The sequence below is a fragment of the Cygnus olor genome, chromosome 25 (assembly GCF_009769625.2).
Source record: "Cygnus olor isolate bCygOlo1 chromosome 25, bCygOlo1.pri.v2, whole genome shotgun sequence".
NCBI classification, from domain to species: Eukaryota; Metazoa; Chordata; class Aves; order Anseriformes; family Anatidae; genus Cygnus; species Cygnus olor.
In genome coordinates this window covers 5,475,849-5,493,151 of record NC_049193.1, presented here as the reverse complement: position 1 = coordinate 5,493,151, position 17,303 = coordinate 5,475,849, and the positions used below count along the sequence as shown (strand labels likewise).

At 63.7% G+C, this 17,303-nt stretch overlaps 2 protein-coding genes across 5 annotated transcripts; both read right to left on the bottom strand.

Moving 5' to 3' along the window:
* On the bottom strand, positions 1-5,014 carry LOC121059858 (myosin light chain kinase, smooth muscle-like). 4 transcript variants are annotated; one of them, XM_040537031.1, is made up of 11 exons: positions 4,735-5,014; positions 3,685-3,780; positions 3,034-3,193; positions 2,582-2,672; positions 2,270-2,473; positions 1,830-2,047; positions 1,493-1,616; positions 1,264-1,416; positions 948-1,068; positions 765-855; positions 1-386 (listed from the first exon to the last, which is right to left on the bottom strand). In XM_040537031.1, the coding sequence occupies exons 3-11, from the start codon at positions 3,047-3,049 to the stop codon at positions 220-222; spliced, it is 1,185 nt and encodes a 394-aa protein (XP_040392965.1). In that variant the 5' UTR covers positions 3,050-3,193; positions 3,685-3,780; positions 4,735-5,014; the 3' UTR covers positions 1-219. The 4 variants fall into 4 exon arrangements, with proteins under 4 accessions (XP_040392965.1, XP_040392964.1, XP_040392962.1 ...); XM_040537030.1 differs by lacking the exon at positions 4,735-5,014 and adding an exon at positions 4,160-4,211; XM_040537028.1 differs by lacking the exon at positions 4,735-5,014 and having other exon boundaries at positions 3,685-4,111.
* A 10,608-nt stretch (positions 5,015-15,622) lies between these two features.
* HEXIM1 (HEXIM P-TEFb complex subunit 1) lies at positions 15,623-17,117 on the bottom strand. Its single transcript, XM_040536995.1, has one exon. The coding sequence runs from the start codon at positions 16,903-16,905 to the stop codon at positions 15,997-15,999; it is 909 nt and encodes a 302-aa protein (XP_040392929.1). The 5' UTR covers positions 16,906-17,117; the 3' UTR covers positions 15,623-15,996.
* Between the last annotated feature and the right edge of the window lie 186 nt (positions 17,118-17,303).

Below are 17,303 nucleotides of genomic sequence, written 5' to 3'. Positions count from 1 at the left end.
TGCAGAAATCCTCAGTGCTTTATTGGGCTCACAAGACATGCAGTGAGAAGTACCAGGCTTAGCTCTAACCCAGGTGGCCATGGGGGCACTGGTTCCTCACTGGGGAGGGCAGGCAGCCCTGTCCCCACACCAGCACAGGGGCACCACGGGTCTGGGCTGACCACAGGCTGGCCAGGCCACGGTGCAAAGTGCTGTGACAGTGGAGAAGAGTCACCCGCTCTAGGTGGCCCGGGGCTGGGGGATGCTGGCACTGCTCTCTGCCTGTCCTGCAGTCGTGATGCTCCCACCTTCCACCTCCTCTTTGTCCATTGGTGGCTCGGAGAAGCTGGAACCCTGCTGGGGCAGAGACTCAGAGGCTTGGTCCTCCTCCGGGCTGCAGCACGGGTCTGTGGGCAGATGGACAGAGGGCACGGTGAGGAGTCACCTGCATTCAACCCTCCTCCTCTGCTGGAGGAACATACATGACACCAGCACACCAGGCCCTGTAGGGATCAGCTCCTGATCCCTGGGATCCAGAGCACGTTCAGATCCCAGCGCTGCAGAGCAGTATGCACCGGTTCCAAGGCCACAGCAGCATTGGCCCCTCAGGGCTGAGGACAGGGGGCTTTGGGGCACAGAAGGTGCCCCAGAGCAGAAGTGCCCCACCGGTGACATGCCCAAGGCACTTGGTGGCACCAAGGCAGGTCAGGGCAGAGGTAGGGGTGACAAAGCAGAGGAACAGGGATTGATGGGGTGCATTGGAGCCAATGCTTCAGGGCCATCACCTTCCTCATCCTGAGCCTCTGATGCTCTCCTCTCCGTGTTCTGGGACAGCAGGGCGAGCCTGTTGAGCGCCAGCAGGGCTTTGCCTGTTTTCTGGAGAGAAGGGAAGGAGCACTGAGGCCCACAAGAGCAGTCCCCAGCCCCACGGACGCCACCATCTCCTAAACACATCCCTCCCCACGTACCTGCCACTTCCGACGAGCCAGGAACTGCTTTATCCGCTCCTTCGGCAGTGCCTTCGTGCTGCTGGGCAGGGGCTGCTGCAGCCAGGGGTGCAGCAGAGCCTCGGGGCTGGAGAGCCGGTGGCTGGGGAGGGGGCACAGTGGTCAGGGGCTGCCGTCAGGCCCTTGGCCCCAGGGAGAGGCTCTGGGTACTCCACGGGCAGCATTCAGCACAGTATGGCTCACTCCTTCCCCTGTTCCTCCCCCCCTACCCTCCTCACACCCCAAAACCCAGCCCGGCTCTGTGGGGACGCACCTAGCGCCCACCCCCAGCTCCTACCCAGGGTCCTTCTGCAGCAGTTGGCTGATGAAGTCCTTGGCCTGCGGGGAGATGTCCGAGAAGGTCTCCTCCTCGAAGTCCCACTGGGCAGCAGTGATGTTGCTCAGCGTCTCCATGTCGGTGTCCCCCTGGAAGGGGGACTCCCCGCTCAGCCTGGAGAGGGGACAGAGGCTGTCAGCAGCAGCTCAGCCCCTTCCTGCCCAACTGCCGTCCCCCAGGAGCCACTCACAGGATGTAACAGATGACACCGACGCTCCACATGTCCGTGGCAAACCCCACGGGCTCGAAGGAGACCACTTCTGGAGCCATGAACTCGGGGGTCCCGTGCAGCACCTTCACGGGGGTGTCTGGAGCTGCAGAGAAGGTGGAGCTGTGGGGCAGTGCCTGGCCAGAACCTCCCCAGGGCACCCCAACACACACCTCTGCCTGGGGGAGAGGGAGTCCAGAAACTGTCCCCAGGGCCCATCTTGGTGCTGGGCACCCATGGGTGCAGGGCTCTCCAGGCTGCCCACCTCACGGGTTGCCCCGCAGCACCCTGTCGTCAGCAGGGACCCCCCCTCGCTCACCCAGCTTCCGCGCCAGGCCAAAGTCAGCGATCTTGAGCCAGTGGCCGCTGGGGCTGACGCAGACGATGTTCTCGGGCTTGAGGTCGAGGTGGACGACGGCCTGGCCGTGCATGTACTGCAGCCCCTCCAGGATCTGCCGCATGTACTGGGTGCTGCTGGGCTCCGTGTGCTCGAAGTCGTCGTCCACGATGCGCTCGAAGAGCTCCCCGCCAGCCACACTGGGGAGCAGGCAGGGTGCTGGGGGACCCCACTGGGGTCTGCCAGCCCCGAGGAGGGGGACACCCCACCAGGGAGCCCGGACCCAGCGCTCTGGGTGCATCTCAGCGCCCAGGTCCCCGGGGTCTGCAGGTTCCCAATCCACCCTACACCCCATGCCGGGACCCTGGGGTGCAAGGACCCTCCCCAACACAGTGGGTGTTCCCAGCGCTGCCCCCACTCACTACTCCATCACCATCACCAGCTCGGCGGGGCCCTGGAAGGCGGCGAGGCACTGCACGAGGCGCGGGTGATGCAGCAGGTTCATGAGCTCCACCTCGGCCCGAGCCGCCTGCTTCTCTTTGGCCGTCCGTGTCCGAAAATACTTCCCAGCCCGGATCCTGCCGCTGGCTTTCTCCTGCAGCCGGTACACGGTGCCGAACTTGCCCCTGGGACAGAGCGAGCATGAGGGATGGAGGAGCCGTCACCACCACCCCGACCACGCGTGGACAGACCCCGCAGCTCAGGGGTGGTGGGGATGCAGGACCCCAGCTTACTCTCCGAGCTTCTCCAGCTGCGTGTACACATCCGAAACCTTCTCCTGGGTGTTGATGACGACATCGCAGTACTCAAAAGCCTCCTCACCTGCTGGCAGGGACACGCACAGATCCTGCTGGAGCTGAGCCCAAGCCTCATGCCGCAGGGGCCATCCCTTCCCCAGCGGTGCTCGTTTCTGTACCCCAGCACCCTCGGGTCCATCCAGGACCATCCAGCTGCCAGCCCCAGGCACTGCCGCTGGGGACAGGGGCTCCTGTGACCTGCACCCCCCAGAGCAGCCAGCACCATGCAAGTCCCAGTGCCTCAGTGGTGTGGGACAAAGGTGCCTGTAGGATCAGAAGGGCTGCAGGACCCTGGACCGGGTGTTAAATGGGATGGGAGGTGAGCAATGGTGTGGGGGGGCAGACTGGGGCTGTGGCCATCCCAGGGCAGCCCAAGGACTGCGTGGTACCTTCTGCCTGAGACATGGTGCTGTTGTCGGCTCCTTGCCAGGTGCTGGCACGGTCAGGACGGCTGCTGGATGTGGCCCCAGGAGTCCTGGCAGCCCCGGGCTGGGACAGGCACTGCCTGCCTCGTGCCCCTGTGTGCCTGCTCCAGCTGCGCCCTGGGCTCTGCACAGGGAAGAGCCAAGGCTGGACATGAGGGGCCAGCCCCACGGCACCGCGCAGCCCCGAGTGCCTCCCTGCACCTCCGTCCCGCAGAGCCCCAGCGCCTCCGCCACAGGAGACCTTGAGCACCTTGCTGCCTGCACCAGCCCCGCCTGACGTGCCCATCCTGCCCACGAGCTGGCACCTCACTGGGCACCGACACCAGCAGGCACACGGGGTCAAACCCTCTGCTTGGAGGCAATTTCAGAGCAACAGCCCCGTTTCTTTCAAATCAATCTCTTTCTAGGACCACTGACGCCTTAGGCAAGAAGCTGCAGCCTTTCTCATGCTCCATCTTGTGACAGCCAGGAAATCCCCAGGAAAAGCTGCATTTCTAGGGCAAAGGAGCTGTTTCCTTAGCTCGTTCCCCTCCCCAACCTGCACATGAGTAGGGGAAGAGGACAGAGCACGAGGCAGGGACACCCAAGCCCCAAACCGAGAGTCTCAGCACTCACCTGCCTCTGTCTAGTCCCGTCCTGGCCCAGGCCACCAGCACAGGTCTCCAGTCCGTCCCTCTCAGACACTACGGAGCCACTGGAGTCACGAGCGAGCTGGGAAGGAAGGGGTGATGCTGGGGCTGGCATCGGGGACCACGGCGGCCACACAGCCCGGATGGGGACGTCTCAGCGCCAAGCGCCAGCCTGGCTCCAGGAGCAGCTGGAGCATCCCTCCTGTGGCAGTGCAGGAACGGCCCGGCTCTCCCCTCCCTTTCCTTCCCAGCACACGGAGCATTTCCACGCGTCCCATTTCCGGGCTTGGGGATAAACAATCACCAGCATCACCACTGGGCTGCCCCACAGCCACCTCCAAACCAGCACTGCGGTCCCAAACTTCGCCCCACGCAGGGCTCAGCTGGAGGAACCCCAACCAAAACCACCCAAGGGTCTGCAGAGACCCAGCACACCCCCCAACACCCAGCAAAGCCCCCACCTCTGGGCCCCTCTCCCTGCTTGCATCCAGCCTTGGTCCCTCTCAGGACCTAAATCCTGCCATAGCCCAGCCCCACCTCGCCTCGCCCCCACCCATGGGTGGGGGCCCACAAGGGCACCAAGTTCCTGCACCTGCTACCCCAGCTCCACCTGCAGCCAATATCCCACCGGAGCCATCGCTCGCCCCAAACCCACCCCTGGCTCTGGCCACCCCCCTGTCCCCAGCTGAGCTGGGCTCTGGGCTGGCCTCAGGGACACGGAGGTGTCCGCAGAAAGCCAGGATGAACGGGAACGAGGTGTTGCAAAACCACTCGCTGCCTCCAAGCCCTGCTGGTGTGGAGCAAAAATGGGATTTTCCAGCCTCTCCCCCCCCAGGGCAAGGTCTCGCAGGCTGTGTGGCCGCTCTGACACCGGGCAAAATGCTGTGCCTCAGTTTCCCCTGCTTTAAACCGGGAATAACTCGGTGATTTCCCGCAGAGGAGCCTCCAGAGCTGGGGATGGGGCAGAGGGACCCATCCCTTTGGGCAGCCCCCTTTCGCAGCCTCCCCACGGCACAGGGGACATCACCCACGTTACCTGCGGTGCCCCTGCGGGGTCGCGGCGCTGGTCTCACCGCAGAGGCGATTTGGGGCTCCGCCAACACCAGCAGCTGCACCGCCGACACCACCACTCCCGTGCTCAGCCCAAAGTCCAGGGGCAGGGAGCTGAAGGCCGGCGGCAAGCGCGGGGACGACGTCCCCAGCACCAGCGGGTGGTGGTGGCAGGGGCCACCGCGGCCGTGCTCCGGTGTGGAGCACAGCCCGGGGACGGTGGCGTGGCCTCGCTGCTTCCCCGCGACCTCGCCGGTGGCCTGGTGGGAGCTGGGTGCAGCGGAACCCACGGGGGTGGGCGCTGCGGCCGGGGGGGGTGCCTGCTGGCCCCCAGCCCCGTGGGCCAGGGCCGCGCGGCTGCTGCCGGCTCGGTGACGTGGGCAGTGTGCGGCTCGGCCGGGCCCTGCTGGGATATTGACCCCGCCGGGATGCGGCAGGGCACGACGAGGACGTGGAGGACACACGGGGGAGGAACGGCAGAGGAGAGGCCGGGACCACCGGCCTCACCCTGCGGGCTGGGGAGGGGCGGTGGAGGCCCCACTTGTGCCCGGCAGCACCCCCCTTCCTGCAGCATCCTCGGTTGGGCCCTGCTCAGGAGGGTTTTGGGGTCCAGGCCGCGCTTTCCTGCCCGACACGGCAGTCAGCCGGCTTCTTGCATCTCAGCACAGGGCGAAACGGGGCTGAAAGGGACAAAACGGCAGGCTGAGCTCGTGGGGTGCATCGGCAGGGGAGGACGGGGGCTGCGCGGGTGATGCAGCTCCCGGGGAGCAGGATCCGGCCCCCACGTGTGAGGGATCCCAGCAGCCACTTGATGTCAGTGTTGTCCTGACGCTCATCCTGGCCACGAGCAGCAAAAATTACAAAACAAAAACGCTCAGAAAAAGGCCCAACCACCTCGGTGGCGTTGATCAGCCTCTCTGGAGCCCCACAGCTGGATCTGCCCCCGCACCCCCACCCCCCCTTTACATCAACGCCAAAAAACCCCGAAGGCAACGCTTTTGGGGCACGAGTGCCAGTTCTCGGTGCGCTGGGCAGACCCAAGCCGGGAGCTGTGGCAGCGAGCACGGAGCCTTCTCCCCGCAGAGCTCCGCTGGCCGACATCCACCGACGAGCGGGGGCTTGATTCCTTCTCCTCCTCCCTGCCGATGTGCCCGGGTGCCATTGGCCTCCCGGGCGAACCCCGGTCGTGGAGGGGCTTTGGTGTCCGATAATTCCCTTCGAACAACTCCCGAGTGCAGTTCACATCCCCTCGCTTACATTTTTCCTTCCTTTTGTGCCTAATTGCTTTCAGGTCTGGGAAAGCCCGTCTGAAATGTCGGGCGGCGCGTTACCAGCCGAGGCCGGCCTCTGCTTGCACGTTATAAAAGTAATTAGATCATTATCGCCTGCGCCCCGGCAACCATTAATTCCTACGGGGGTGATCGATGTGTCTCCAGCTGCCAGCGGGCGCCGCGGCTTCGCCCCGAGCAAAACGCCGCAGGAAATGCCCTGGTGCAGGATTTGGGGGCTCGGGGCTGTGGGGAAAGTTCCTGGGGTGGAGACTCCAGGCCGCGTCCACGCCACTCCTCCTCCTCCCGGTGGGAAAGCCGCCGTGCCCCGTCCCTGCGCGTCCCCGTGTCCCCAGGGTGGTTCCCAGCCCGCTCCAGGTCCCCCGTTTTGTGCAGGACGCAATGACAAGCTGCCTGTTTTTGTGTAGGTCCTACAAAAACTCCTCTGCGGGGCTCTGCCCACTCACCCCACGGTGCTCATGGCCGCGGCCGTGAGCCCGGGTCCCGCGGGGACTCCCCGCAGTGTCGGGGTGCGGCCACCGTCTGTCATCGCGCCCCCGCTGCTGCCACCCCCCGTGGCCACCCGACTGCCACCCTGGGGGCTGGGGGCAGCACGGGGGGGGACGGTGCCACGGGGGGGGAACGAGGGGAATGTGGAGGGGACAGAGGGGATGCTGGGGACACCGGGCACAGGGTGGGGACGTGGGCACACATGGGGGCCACAAGAGGAGGTGGGCCATGGAGGGCATGTGGGGGACAGAGGGGACGTGGGGGACATGTGGGGGACACAGGGGACATGGTGGAAATGTGGGGGACATGGGTTGTGGGGGGACGTGGGGGGACACAGGGGACATGGGAGGACACAGGGAATGTGGGGGGACAAAGGGTGGGGGGGACAGGGGGGGTGGGGGGGCATGGGGGACACAGGGGACATCGGGGGACACGGGGTGGGGGGGACAGGGGATGTGGGGGGGCATGGGGGACACGGGGGACACCGGGGCCATGGGGACACCGAGGACCTGGGAGGACCCAGGGGCACCTGGGGGCACACGGGGGACCCTGGGGGACACGGGGACACACGGGGACCGGGGGGGGGCACCCAGGGGCAGGGGGGACACGGGGGGACCCTGCCCAGGTCCCCCGGGGGCGGGGCTGGCTCTGGGCGGGGCCTCGGGGGAGCGGGGACAGGGCGGGGGCGTGGCTGGTGCGGGGTGGGCGTGGCCTGGTTCGTTGGGGGCGGGGTCATGGTCTGGGGGCGGGGCCGCACGAGGAGGGCGCCGGAGCCTCGGGCACGGCGGGGGGGGAACTGGGAGGGGGTGCTGGGAACTGGGGGGGGGAACTGGGAAGTGGAGACTGGGAACTGGGAAATGTTAATTGGGAACTGGGAGCTGGATACTGGGAGATGGGAACTGGGAGGTGGGAGCTGGTTACTGGGAACTTGGAGTTGGGAACTGGGAGCTGTTAACTGGGAGCTGGGAGATAGGAATTGGGAGCTGGGATCTGTCAACTGGGAGCTGGGATCTGTTCACTGGGAGCTGTTAGCTGGGCTCTGGGCACTGCGCAGCCACCACTGCGTGCACTGGGCGCGAACGCCTTGCCGGCGGTGCCTGATCCACGGCAGCCTTGGCACGAAGCGGAACAGAACGCGCGGCGCAACGCAGGGGTCACGGGCTGGGGCTCAGGGCGCCCGGGGTGCGAGTCCTCGCGGCAGCCCCTGTGGGTCATCCCCGTTGGGATCGTCCCGTCCAACGCCTGGCTCCGCACAGGACACCCCAAAATAAAACATTCCGGTGTGGTGTGGCCCCGAGTTGTGGTTCCCCCCGCCTCTGCTGGGCACAGGACGCGCTCGGGGCACCACGCGCGGACGAGCTTTGGCTCCGTCTCACCGGCTGTGGGAGCGAGGACTGCGTGTGTGGAACCTCCTGGTCACAGAGCAGGGTGAGACCGCCCCGGGAGGGCGGTGCACGCACACGCAGCTTGGCAGGGGCAGGTTTGCAGGCGCCCCACTGCAGCCAGTAACGAGGCTGCTGGCTAACGAACCCAAGTGAGAGCCCCCCCCCCCCCCCATTTATTTGAGGGGCTTTTTAGCTCCCCGTCGTGAGGGCAAGGGACAAAAATAACCGCACGTGGCAATGGCAGCCTCAGAGCCGGGCTCAGCCCGGCCAATGGGACGCATGAGTGCCGCCACAGCTACCAAAACCATGCCCCCGACACAGGAAAAAAGCATGGAGTCCTAAAGAAGGGGGTCCTCGGGCTTGTAGGGACGGACCGGCACATGGGAGCGCACCGAAACACCTCACGTGAGCTCGGGGTGTGCCGAGGAGAGGCGAGGAGCAATGACCCCATCCCGGGGGTGGCGGCTCTGCCTCCCTCCTGCCCCCTGAGAAGATGCCAACATCACCCTGGGTTAACGCTGCTGCTGGGGACGGGGACAAAACCTCAACTGCGCCCCAGCCGGGGCTGCGGGGCTGAGCTCGGTGCCGGGTTCTCCAGGGCTTCTCCTGCCCCAGCACGGCGTCGGCCATCGCCGCCGCCCGGCCGCAGAGCGGGGCGAGCACGGGCCACGGCCGCTGGCGCTGCCTCCCCGGTGGGTGCCGCCGGGGACACGGGCAGGGAGCTGGCCGACGGGAGCTGGCACCGCGCCGGGGAGCTCCCCTGTGGGGCGTGGACGTGGCAGCGACACTGCCAGCCTCGGGCACAGCTACGCCGGGGTTCCGCAACGGGGTTTCTGCTCCCCGCTTTTTTCCTCGTACCTGCAGCAGGGTCACGCTGGGACAGACACAGTGAGAGGGGGGGATCTGTCCCCTCCCGCCCGCTGAAATCCTGAGGCTGAGACCGGCCCTGGCCCATTTCACATCCACCCTTCCCCTTGGACCTTCGGGAACAGGCCGTTTCCAACGGCAGCCCTCCAGCGGGAAAGTTCAGCACGATTAACTCAGCAACAGCACAAACAAAGGGGGTGGCAATGCCGGGAGTCCCTTACCCACAGAGCTTGTCACCGCCTGCCCTGACAGCGAGGGGCGGCTGCGGGGGCAACCGTCATGCAGGCAGCGCTCCCGTCCCGTTTACCACACACCTTCACCCCGCACAGCCCCAGAGAGGTACCGCCGAGAGCCGAGGGCAATGCCGCCGCCTCGCTCTGAGATTTTAATTCACCAGGAACCAGTTCGCCAGGAGCCCTGCTCTGAATCCTTCCCTGAACGCCAGGAATGGAAGCAGAGATGGGGGTTTGCGGAGGAGGCCGAGGAAGGGAACTGGTGCGGCACTTTGTCCGGAGCCGCTCGCCGCCCTTCCAAATGTTTTTGTGTATTCTGATGTGCTGACAGATTACTTCCGAGGAAGAATCAAACTGTTGAAATTAAATCCTAAGGAGTGCCTGTGATTTTGTGGTTTACCAACCCAGAAAAAAAAAGCCTCTTTATCCTTTTGCAGCAGCAAAATTTGACTGAAAAGGCTTCAAGGGGCTGCAGGGGCCGACTCCGTGCATCGTTCCCCTCGTTCCTCCTGAACTCACAGGGGACGCAGCCCGGGCTCAGCCCGCTCCGTGCCTCCCGTAAGGCCCGAGATGTCTGCTTTCGCACGGCTTTTTGTCGCCCGCCGTGCCGTGCCGTGCCGTGCCCTGCCCCCGACAACCCGGGCTGTCTGTTCCCTTACGCGTGTGCCGGGCCGAGCCCCCCGCCCGCAGCGGCACCACCCCGGGGGCTCGGGGCCAGGCCCTGCGCGAGGAGGGAGCTCACGGGCCGCGCTCCTCGGGCCGCTCCGCTCCCGGCCTCCCAAGCCGGAGCCGGGAGGAGGAGGCAGAGCTGGAGTGAACTGGTTAATTGAGAACTCGGTTAATTAATTGGGATCGCCCAAGCCGCCGGCTCCCGGGGAGCTCCCCAGGGGGACGCTGGTGCCCGTGAGCGGTCACCGGGGCACGAGAGAGGCGTTAGCGGGGGAAGGACCCGGCAGCGCCCGGCCTCGCTCACAGCGGAGGGGCAGGGCCCGGCCCCCGGCCTCGGCCCCGGCCCCCCCCCGGGCGCTGCTCCGGGCAGGGCCGCAGGAGGCCGCAGGAGGCCCCAGTAGGCCGCAGGCCCCGCGCCCGTTGCCATGGCAACGCGCCTCGCCCAGGTGCGGAGCCCCCCGGGAGCAGCCGCTCGGCATCACGGGACAGCGAGTCCGCAACCGCCTTGTCTTCATCACCGCGCCGCGGCGGCGGACCACAACTCCCACAACCCCCTCGGGGCAGCGCGGCCCCCTCCCCTTCCTCTGCGCCCCTCGCTTCCATTGGCTCCGCCGCGACGCCGAGCGGCCGCACGGCGGCTGCCGATTGGCGGAAGCGCGGCGGGGCCGAGGCGCTGCCTATGGCGGCCGAGCGGGCGGTGGGGGAGCGCGGCCGCCATTTTGTGTGCGCGGAGGCCGGCGCCGGGCCTCGGTGCCCGCCGCGCTGGGGCCGGTGAGGGGCCGGGGGCGGGCCGGGGGCTCCGCCGCGGCGGGGCCGGGCCGAGCCGGGAGCGCGGGGGCCTCCGCGCGCCTGGCGGAGCGGAGCGGCTCGGAGCGGCTCTCCCCGGGCCGCCGCCGGCGCTGAGGGGAGCGGCGGGTCGCGGCCGTGCCCCCTCCGGTGCGCGGGGCCGGGGCCGGCCCGGCGGGAGCGTCCCCGGGGACGGGGAGGGAGCCGCGGGGGAGGCTCGGCCACGGCCACGGCCTCGGCCTCGGCCCGGGGCGTTGGGGCCCGGCCCGGCCCCGCGCTCCCTTCCCCGCCTCGGGCCCCGCGGCTCCGGTTCCCCCCCGGGCCTCCGGGCGCGGCGGGGGGAGGCCGCAGCTCGCCCCGTGTCGGCGCTGCGGGCCCGGCCTTAACCCGTGCTGCTGGGGGCGGGGGCGAGCGGGGCCGTTTCTCAGGGAAAAGCTCGCTTGGAGCGGTTTTGGCCTCGCGGCTCGGTTCCCCCGGGCGGCGGCAGGCGTCGGGCGCTGCGGGGCTGGTTCCCGGTCGGTGCCAGGTGGGGAGGCGCGGGGCGATTTCATACTGAAAGTGTGAAAGGCCTAGGAACGAGTTTCCCGGATGGGCGAAAGCTGCTGGTTGTCCGCCATACAGTCGCACCGCACCCGCTCTGTGTGACCCCAGCCGTACGTCCTGTCTGCAGAATAACCCCGAGAGCTTAATCCTTGGTTTCACACACCCCAGCCAAGCTTCCCGCAGGGCTTTCTCCCTGGCCGGATCCGGGGGATCGCAGTTAACATGGCCTCCCCGCTGCCGAGGCAGCAGTTACCACCGTGTCCCTTCCAGAGACTTAAAAATAAAAGCGCTCCCCCGTTGCTGGGGCCGCCTTGGGTAACTTTTCGAGCCGGTAATAAACTGCAGCAAACCTCGTCTTTCGGTTAGAAATGTCACTCCTCTAGCTGGTGGAAACAAGAGCTGTGGAAATAACTGAGTGTTCTTGTGCAAGGAGGAAAAAAAAAAAAAAAAAGCATGGCTGCATGGAAGCGGTGCTGGGGAGGTTTGAGGCGAGAGGAGCCGCTGGGTTTTGGCTTCCCGGCGAGCGGGGAGGCTGCTGGCAGCCCCTGCGTGGCGAGCGCCGCGGGTGCCTGTGCTGCTGCGCCCGGCTGAGCCTGCTCCCGGCACGGGGCCTGGGCTGAGGCCCCGGCTGCATTACGGGCCCAGTTTATTTAAGCAAGTTCCCCGGCCACGTTTTTTCTTCCCTCTGCACGTTGGAGGTGATGCCAGCTTATCCCCTCGGTATTAACGGGGCTTGGTTTAGATGTAAAACAGTGAGGTTTTGGAGGCTGCTGTTTTAAGTGCAGATTGTGCCGTGTGTGGAATCTTCCAGTCATAAACCAGATTATTTTATGTTTATATGCTTGGAGTTTTTTTTTTCTTTTGGAAGCTGTTTTGTTGAAATAACTGCTGGCAAATTTTCAGGCTGGCTTCCATGTTGCTTTACCAGTTCCTGAACTCTCAAGCTTTGTATTTTACATATTGCAGCGTTTCTAAGCTGGGAGGTTTGTTGTCATGTGTGTCTTAGCGTGCACACAATAGCTGAAGGTCTAATTTTAAGTTAATTTTGCCAAACGAAACAGAGTTATATTTAGTTTAAGCCGCGTGCCTTGCACCTCTCTGGGTTGTTAGAAGGTTTTTTGGGGGGAAGGGTGGGAGCAGAAATGAGAGAAACCGCAGAGGGCCTGATCCTAACAGCCAGGCTTTGATATGTTGCAGATGGACCAAAAGCTGCCTGCTTTTTGGAAGGCTGATGGGCACTGGCCCCATCGGTGAGCGCTGTAAAAACTCTTCCTTGTACAGGTTAACTCCCTGTTACACAGCTTCTCCTTTAAAAAGAAATACTGCTTATATTGCAATACAACACGATCATCGGGGTAGCCAGAACAGCTGCGTAAGTATACTGCCGTAGCTTAAAGCTAAAGAAATTAAATGAAGCTGGTGCAAGTGAGGTCTCAGGTAGGGTAACGCCGTGCTGTCAGCACTGTACCCGTGCATTGTAGAACGTGAGGCGTCAAGCAGCCGGGTTTAACGGCCGACTTCAGGGCAGATTGCAGCACTACGGTAATCCCAGAGTCAAGCCTGAATCAAAAAGGCGAGGATCGGCCCCTGGGCAGCAGACGGGAACGGCGGCGTCGAATCGTCCCTCCCTTCTCCGCTGCGGGCCGGGGCTGGAGGAGGGTTGCACAGCACCTCCTCTCCTGCTGGTGTTACGGGGCAGGATCTGGGTTTCGCTTCGCATGAACGTTGACTGTTACAGGGTGAGCACGCTGTTGAGGTGGGCTGCTTCCCTTTTTGTTTTCTTGCAGCGTTTTCAGGGAACTGGCCTGCTATTGCGCTGCTTTGTGTTTGCGCTGAAGAACGGCCGTGCCTGAAGGTGGGTTATGTCAGTCCCCTTTCGTGGTCGTGCCTTCGCACAGTGACTTCTGCCTCTTCCACCCGGGGCGGGGAGAACCACAGTCCTTTCCTCAGCAAGTTGGAAAACCCTCGCGAGGGAGGAACCGCGAAAGACCTTTAGCCAAGAGGTCCTTGCGTGGCCGCGTTTCTGAGGTTGCTGCAGCGCTGACGAACCGCCCCACAGCTGGCGGGGCGCAGCAGCAGGCGGGGCAGCAGCGAGCCCCAGAGCCGTGACGGGTACGAGCCCCAGCGTGGCAGGTTCCTGCCGCCACCGGCTCCGCACTGACGTGCAGCCCATTAGGAGAGATTTAAGTGAAGCTGCAGAGGCAGCAACATTCCTGGGCAGCACAGCTCACTGCTCGAGCAGCGCGCTTGATCTCGGCTCTCCGAAGGAGCCGGAATAAAGGCCAGCTGGCTCCAACAGCCCAGGAAGGACCAAGCGGCGGTAGCGAGAGGAGGGATGTACTTCAAAGCTTTGGCAAGCGCGGCTGCTTTGCCCTGCAGGGAGGTGCTTGCCCTCGACTAGTTAAGACAGTGCTGCCTTATTGTCAGCAGGGCCTAATTGCTGCCCTTTGATACCACATCACTGCCAGTGCTGCAGCACGTTTATCTTTGCCGAGCTCTAAGATTTTATTTGTTCCTCTCAAACAATCCTGTCACCTCTGCACCAGCTCAGAGCTCTGCCCGGCTCCGGACGAGCTCTCCCCTGGGCCAGGGCAGCTGGTGAAAGCGGGACGAGCTCCCGTCTGCGGGGAGGCTTCAGAGGCCCCCAAATGCAGTAATTCTGTGTCTGCTGTGGGGGGCAAATGCAGGAGCTGGAGTAAGCCCCTGTAAGGAGGCATGCTGCTCCAAAACACCTTCCGAAACGGGGATCAGTCTGATGCATAGTGAGACGGCATTAAAACAGAACACGGCATTGGGTTGTAGAACCAGAGGGTGGGTCAGCACGGTGGGAGCAGCGGTACTTTGGGTGCGGGGGGGCGCCCCTTACTTTTGTAAGTCCCAGCAGTTAAAGTATTTGCAGGTTGGACAAAAACTTGTTCCTCGGAATGAAACCTAACAAGGCGGGGGTAACGGGATGGGGGGCAGTGTCTGGGTTCCTGAACTTTTTCGCAGCCGTCACTTTGTAACGACTGTTGCTGCTACATTTGACTAATGCCCTTTCCTTGTGCTAAGTTTTTCACCTTACCCAGGTGCTCAGCTCTGGGCTGTGGCAGGTTGTTGCTGCTCCAAGTGCAATGCCCTCCTGCTGGACTCGGTGCCGTCGGGCACAGCCCTGCCGCAGAAGAACACAGGAGTGCCCCTCGCAGCGCAATTGCTGAGAGAATAAAATCTCAGCTGGACAAACACATCTCCAAGTGCTGGAGAGAAGAGCCCGGGGTGAAGGAAGCGGGCTCATCGGCTGCTGTTTCTCTTCCCGAGTGATGGATCTCTTCCTACGAGCAGGAGCCTGATTAACCCGTTGCCTTTCGCAGCACCTCACCCCGGTCCGACCTGGGGAGCAGCAGCGGAGCCTCGCGAGCGCCCGGCTCCCTCCCGCAGCCAGCGCTGCTGCACCGGCGCTGGCTCTGCCCAATGATGTCATAGCAGAGGGAAGGGAAAAAAGGCGACTGCGAGGCTCCTGAGCAAGTAAACCTCCAATAGTTTTCCTTTCTTCCTTCCCCAAACTAAGAACTGATGCCAGCCTAAACCCCAGAGCAGACTTTTTTTTTTTGCCAAGCTCATGTTAAAAACCTACCTCAGTCCTTAAATCTCATTCCCTCAGCGGCAGCATTGCCGTGCTGCTTCAAATCCCCCAAATCTGTAACAGCTGCTCTGAGCAGAGCAGACCCTCGCTGGGGAAACCTCGTCTTCCTCCTCACCTATAGTTTAAACCCTCTATTTTTTTTATAAAAGGATGTTCCCCCACCCGTAGCGTGACGGGTAGTTAAGCAGGCTGATTCCCCGTTCTGGAGGTAGGAGTTGCGTTCTGTAACACACGTTCCCAAACTTGAGCCTGCTCTCCTCCGATTACACAACAGCACGAACCAGAGCAGGCTCAGCCCCTCCATTGCTCTGCCCTTTACCTTACCTGGGTTTTCCCCACAAAAAAAAAAAAAAAAAAAAAAATCCCAAACCATCAACCACTCAGCTGCTTGGCGCTTCACCTGCCTGCCTTCCACTTCAGGTACAGCAGCAAGAAACTAAAAGGTTCGGCCATCACATGCGACTTCCACCGAGCCACCTCATTTGTCAGCCATTTCTGAGGCAGTGCTGACGACCGTAACTTTCCACAGGGCCACTGCAAAAAACTTTAAGCCTCACTTGTAGCATTAAGGCCATTTCCAGGCGTTTTTGCTATGATTTCAGCTCAATGGCACAGGTTCTTACAGAACTAGAAGGAAGCAGGAAAGTTGGGCTTAACTGAGCAAATATATTTTAGCTTATTAATACGTTAGAAAGGTATAAGTAGTGACCATTATACAAATTATATTAAGAGCATGGGATGTTATCCCTCTTCCAGGTATTTTAAGAGTGCCAGAGCATAAACTCATTTCATGGGATTAGAAGTGAAAAAATAAGGGGAGGAAGGGGGGGGAGGCAGAACCAACTATGCAAAATAGCTAAGTGAGAAATTCCAGCTAATTTTAATCGAAAAACTTCATAGACCAGTTGTAATATCATGAAAATGATTCAAAATGTATTCCCGCGTGGGAGAATGACATTTTGAATATTTTCTAGAAATCACACCGAAACTGTTACAGTTACAAGTAATTAAATTTATTAGACCTCTATAATTTTTATAGTCAGTTTTGGCCAATTTACAGGTTTCTCGGGGATCATTTTTGGTTTAAACACACACACACAAAAAAAAAAGCATCATAAATCGAGTTCACTTATACATCAACCCCTCCCCTAGCCCCGTCACAGCCACCTAAAAAAGGGGGAAGCCTCAGCTGCACACAGGCCGAGCAGCACACACACTATACTACAGCGAGAGCGTCAAACCGATACAAGGCTGTGGTTTATTCCGATTACGCGTCGTAAAAAGGGTCCGCCGGCGTCTCTGTACACATGTATATAATGTTACATCCCACCACTGTAAAAAGCCCCCCCGTCCCCCCCCCCAGTGTCACTCCCCCAGCTTGCTGGGGGCTTTCTCCTGTCTGTGCAGGTCCTTCTCCTTCAGCAGCTGCAGGTTCTCGGCTCGCAACCTGTCCACCTCCAGCTCCAGCTGCCGCACCCGGGCCGCCTCCGCCGCCTCCCCCCCGTACTTTTTGCTCTCCATCCTCAGCCGGTTGTTCTCGTCCTCCATGCGGGAGAGGCACTTCTCCAGCTCCAGGTACTCCTTGACCAGCTCCTGCTTGCTCATGTTCTGCAGGCTCTCCACATGGTACCGCTCGTAGGTCTCCGAGAAGTCCCTCTGCAGAAACTCGCTGCCGTCGCCCCCCATGCCGTCGCTGCCGCCGTCCTCCTCGGCCGCCTCCTCCAGGAAGTCCTCCTCGCTCGTGTCGTCCGACTTGGCGGCCGCCCGCCGCGGGTACAGCCCGGTCTTGAGGTCGGGCTCCTCCTGGTCGTGGTCCTCCATCAGGAACTGCGTCGTGTTGTAGGGGGCCACCGGCTGCCCCTTGGCGAACATCTCGGCGCGGAGCCGCGAGGCGCGGAGGCTCTGCCGCTCGTCGAACTGCTGCTTCTCCTCCCAGCTCAGCTTCGAGTAGGGCTTCCAGCGCCGCTTCTTCTTCGACGGCCGCCGCCGGTGCTTCTTCTTGGCCGGCCACTCCTCGGCGCGCCCCACGGCCGCCCGGTACCGCGGCCCCAGGCCGGGCCGCGCCGCGCCGCCCTCCGCCGGCCGCCCCTCGGCGCCGCCCGCGCCCTCCGCCGCCGCCTCCTTTTCCTCCGCCGCCGTCGCCGCCGCCCCGGGGGCCGGCAGCCGCCCGGCCTCACCGTCCGCCGCCGGCGGCTCGCCCCGCTCGGGCTCGGGCTCGGGCTCCGGCTCCGCGGCGGCCGGGGGCTGCGGCTCGGCGGGCGTCGCGTCTGCCATGGCTCCGGGCTGCGCTCCCGGCCGGCCGCTACCCGCGCCGCATGGGGTCCCCCTCAGGCCGCCGGGGCCATGGCACGGGGCCGAAGCCCGCGGGTCGCCGCCTCCGGTCGCCGCCGGTCGCCGAGGGGTTAACGCCGCTGGGCCCGCCCCCCCGCGCGCATGGCACGCGCCGCCGCCTCCTCCCCCCTCCGCGCCCCCGCCCCGCCCCGCCCCTCCCCGCACCGCCGCCCGCCGCCGCCGCCGCCAGCTCCCGACTGCCGCTCCCCGCCCGTTTCCCCGCCTTATATAGCCGCGAGCGCCCCGCCCCGCCCCGCGCAGGCGCGCTGCTCGCCCCGCCCCCGCCGCGCCGCGCCCCGCCCCCGTCGCGCGCCCGCCGCCGCCACCGCGGCTCCCCGCGA

Bases quoted from the DNA above. Each gene is read 5' to 3' on its own strand.
- HEXIM1 (XM_040536995.1), bottom strand. From the start codon at position 16,905: ATGGCAGACGCGACGCCCGCCGAGCCGCAGCCCCCGGCCGCCGCGGAG.
- LOC121059858 (XM_040537028.1), bottom strand. From the start codon at position 3,813: ATGCCAGCCCCAGCATCACCCCTTCCTTCCCAGCTCGCTCGTGACTCC. The intron at 2,048-2,269 runs GTGAGTGGGGGC...CCTGCTCCCCAG, and splicing joins CTGGTGATGGTGATGGAGTA to TGTGGCTGGCGGGGAGCTCT. The intron at 387-764 runs GTGATGGCCCTG...ATCTGCCCACAG, and splicing joins AGAGGCTCAGGATGAGGAAG to ACCCGTGCTGCAGCCCGGAG.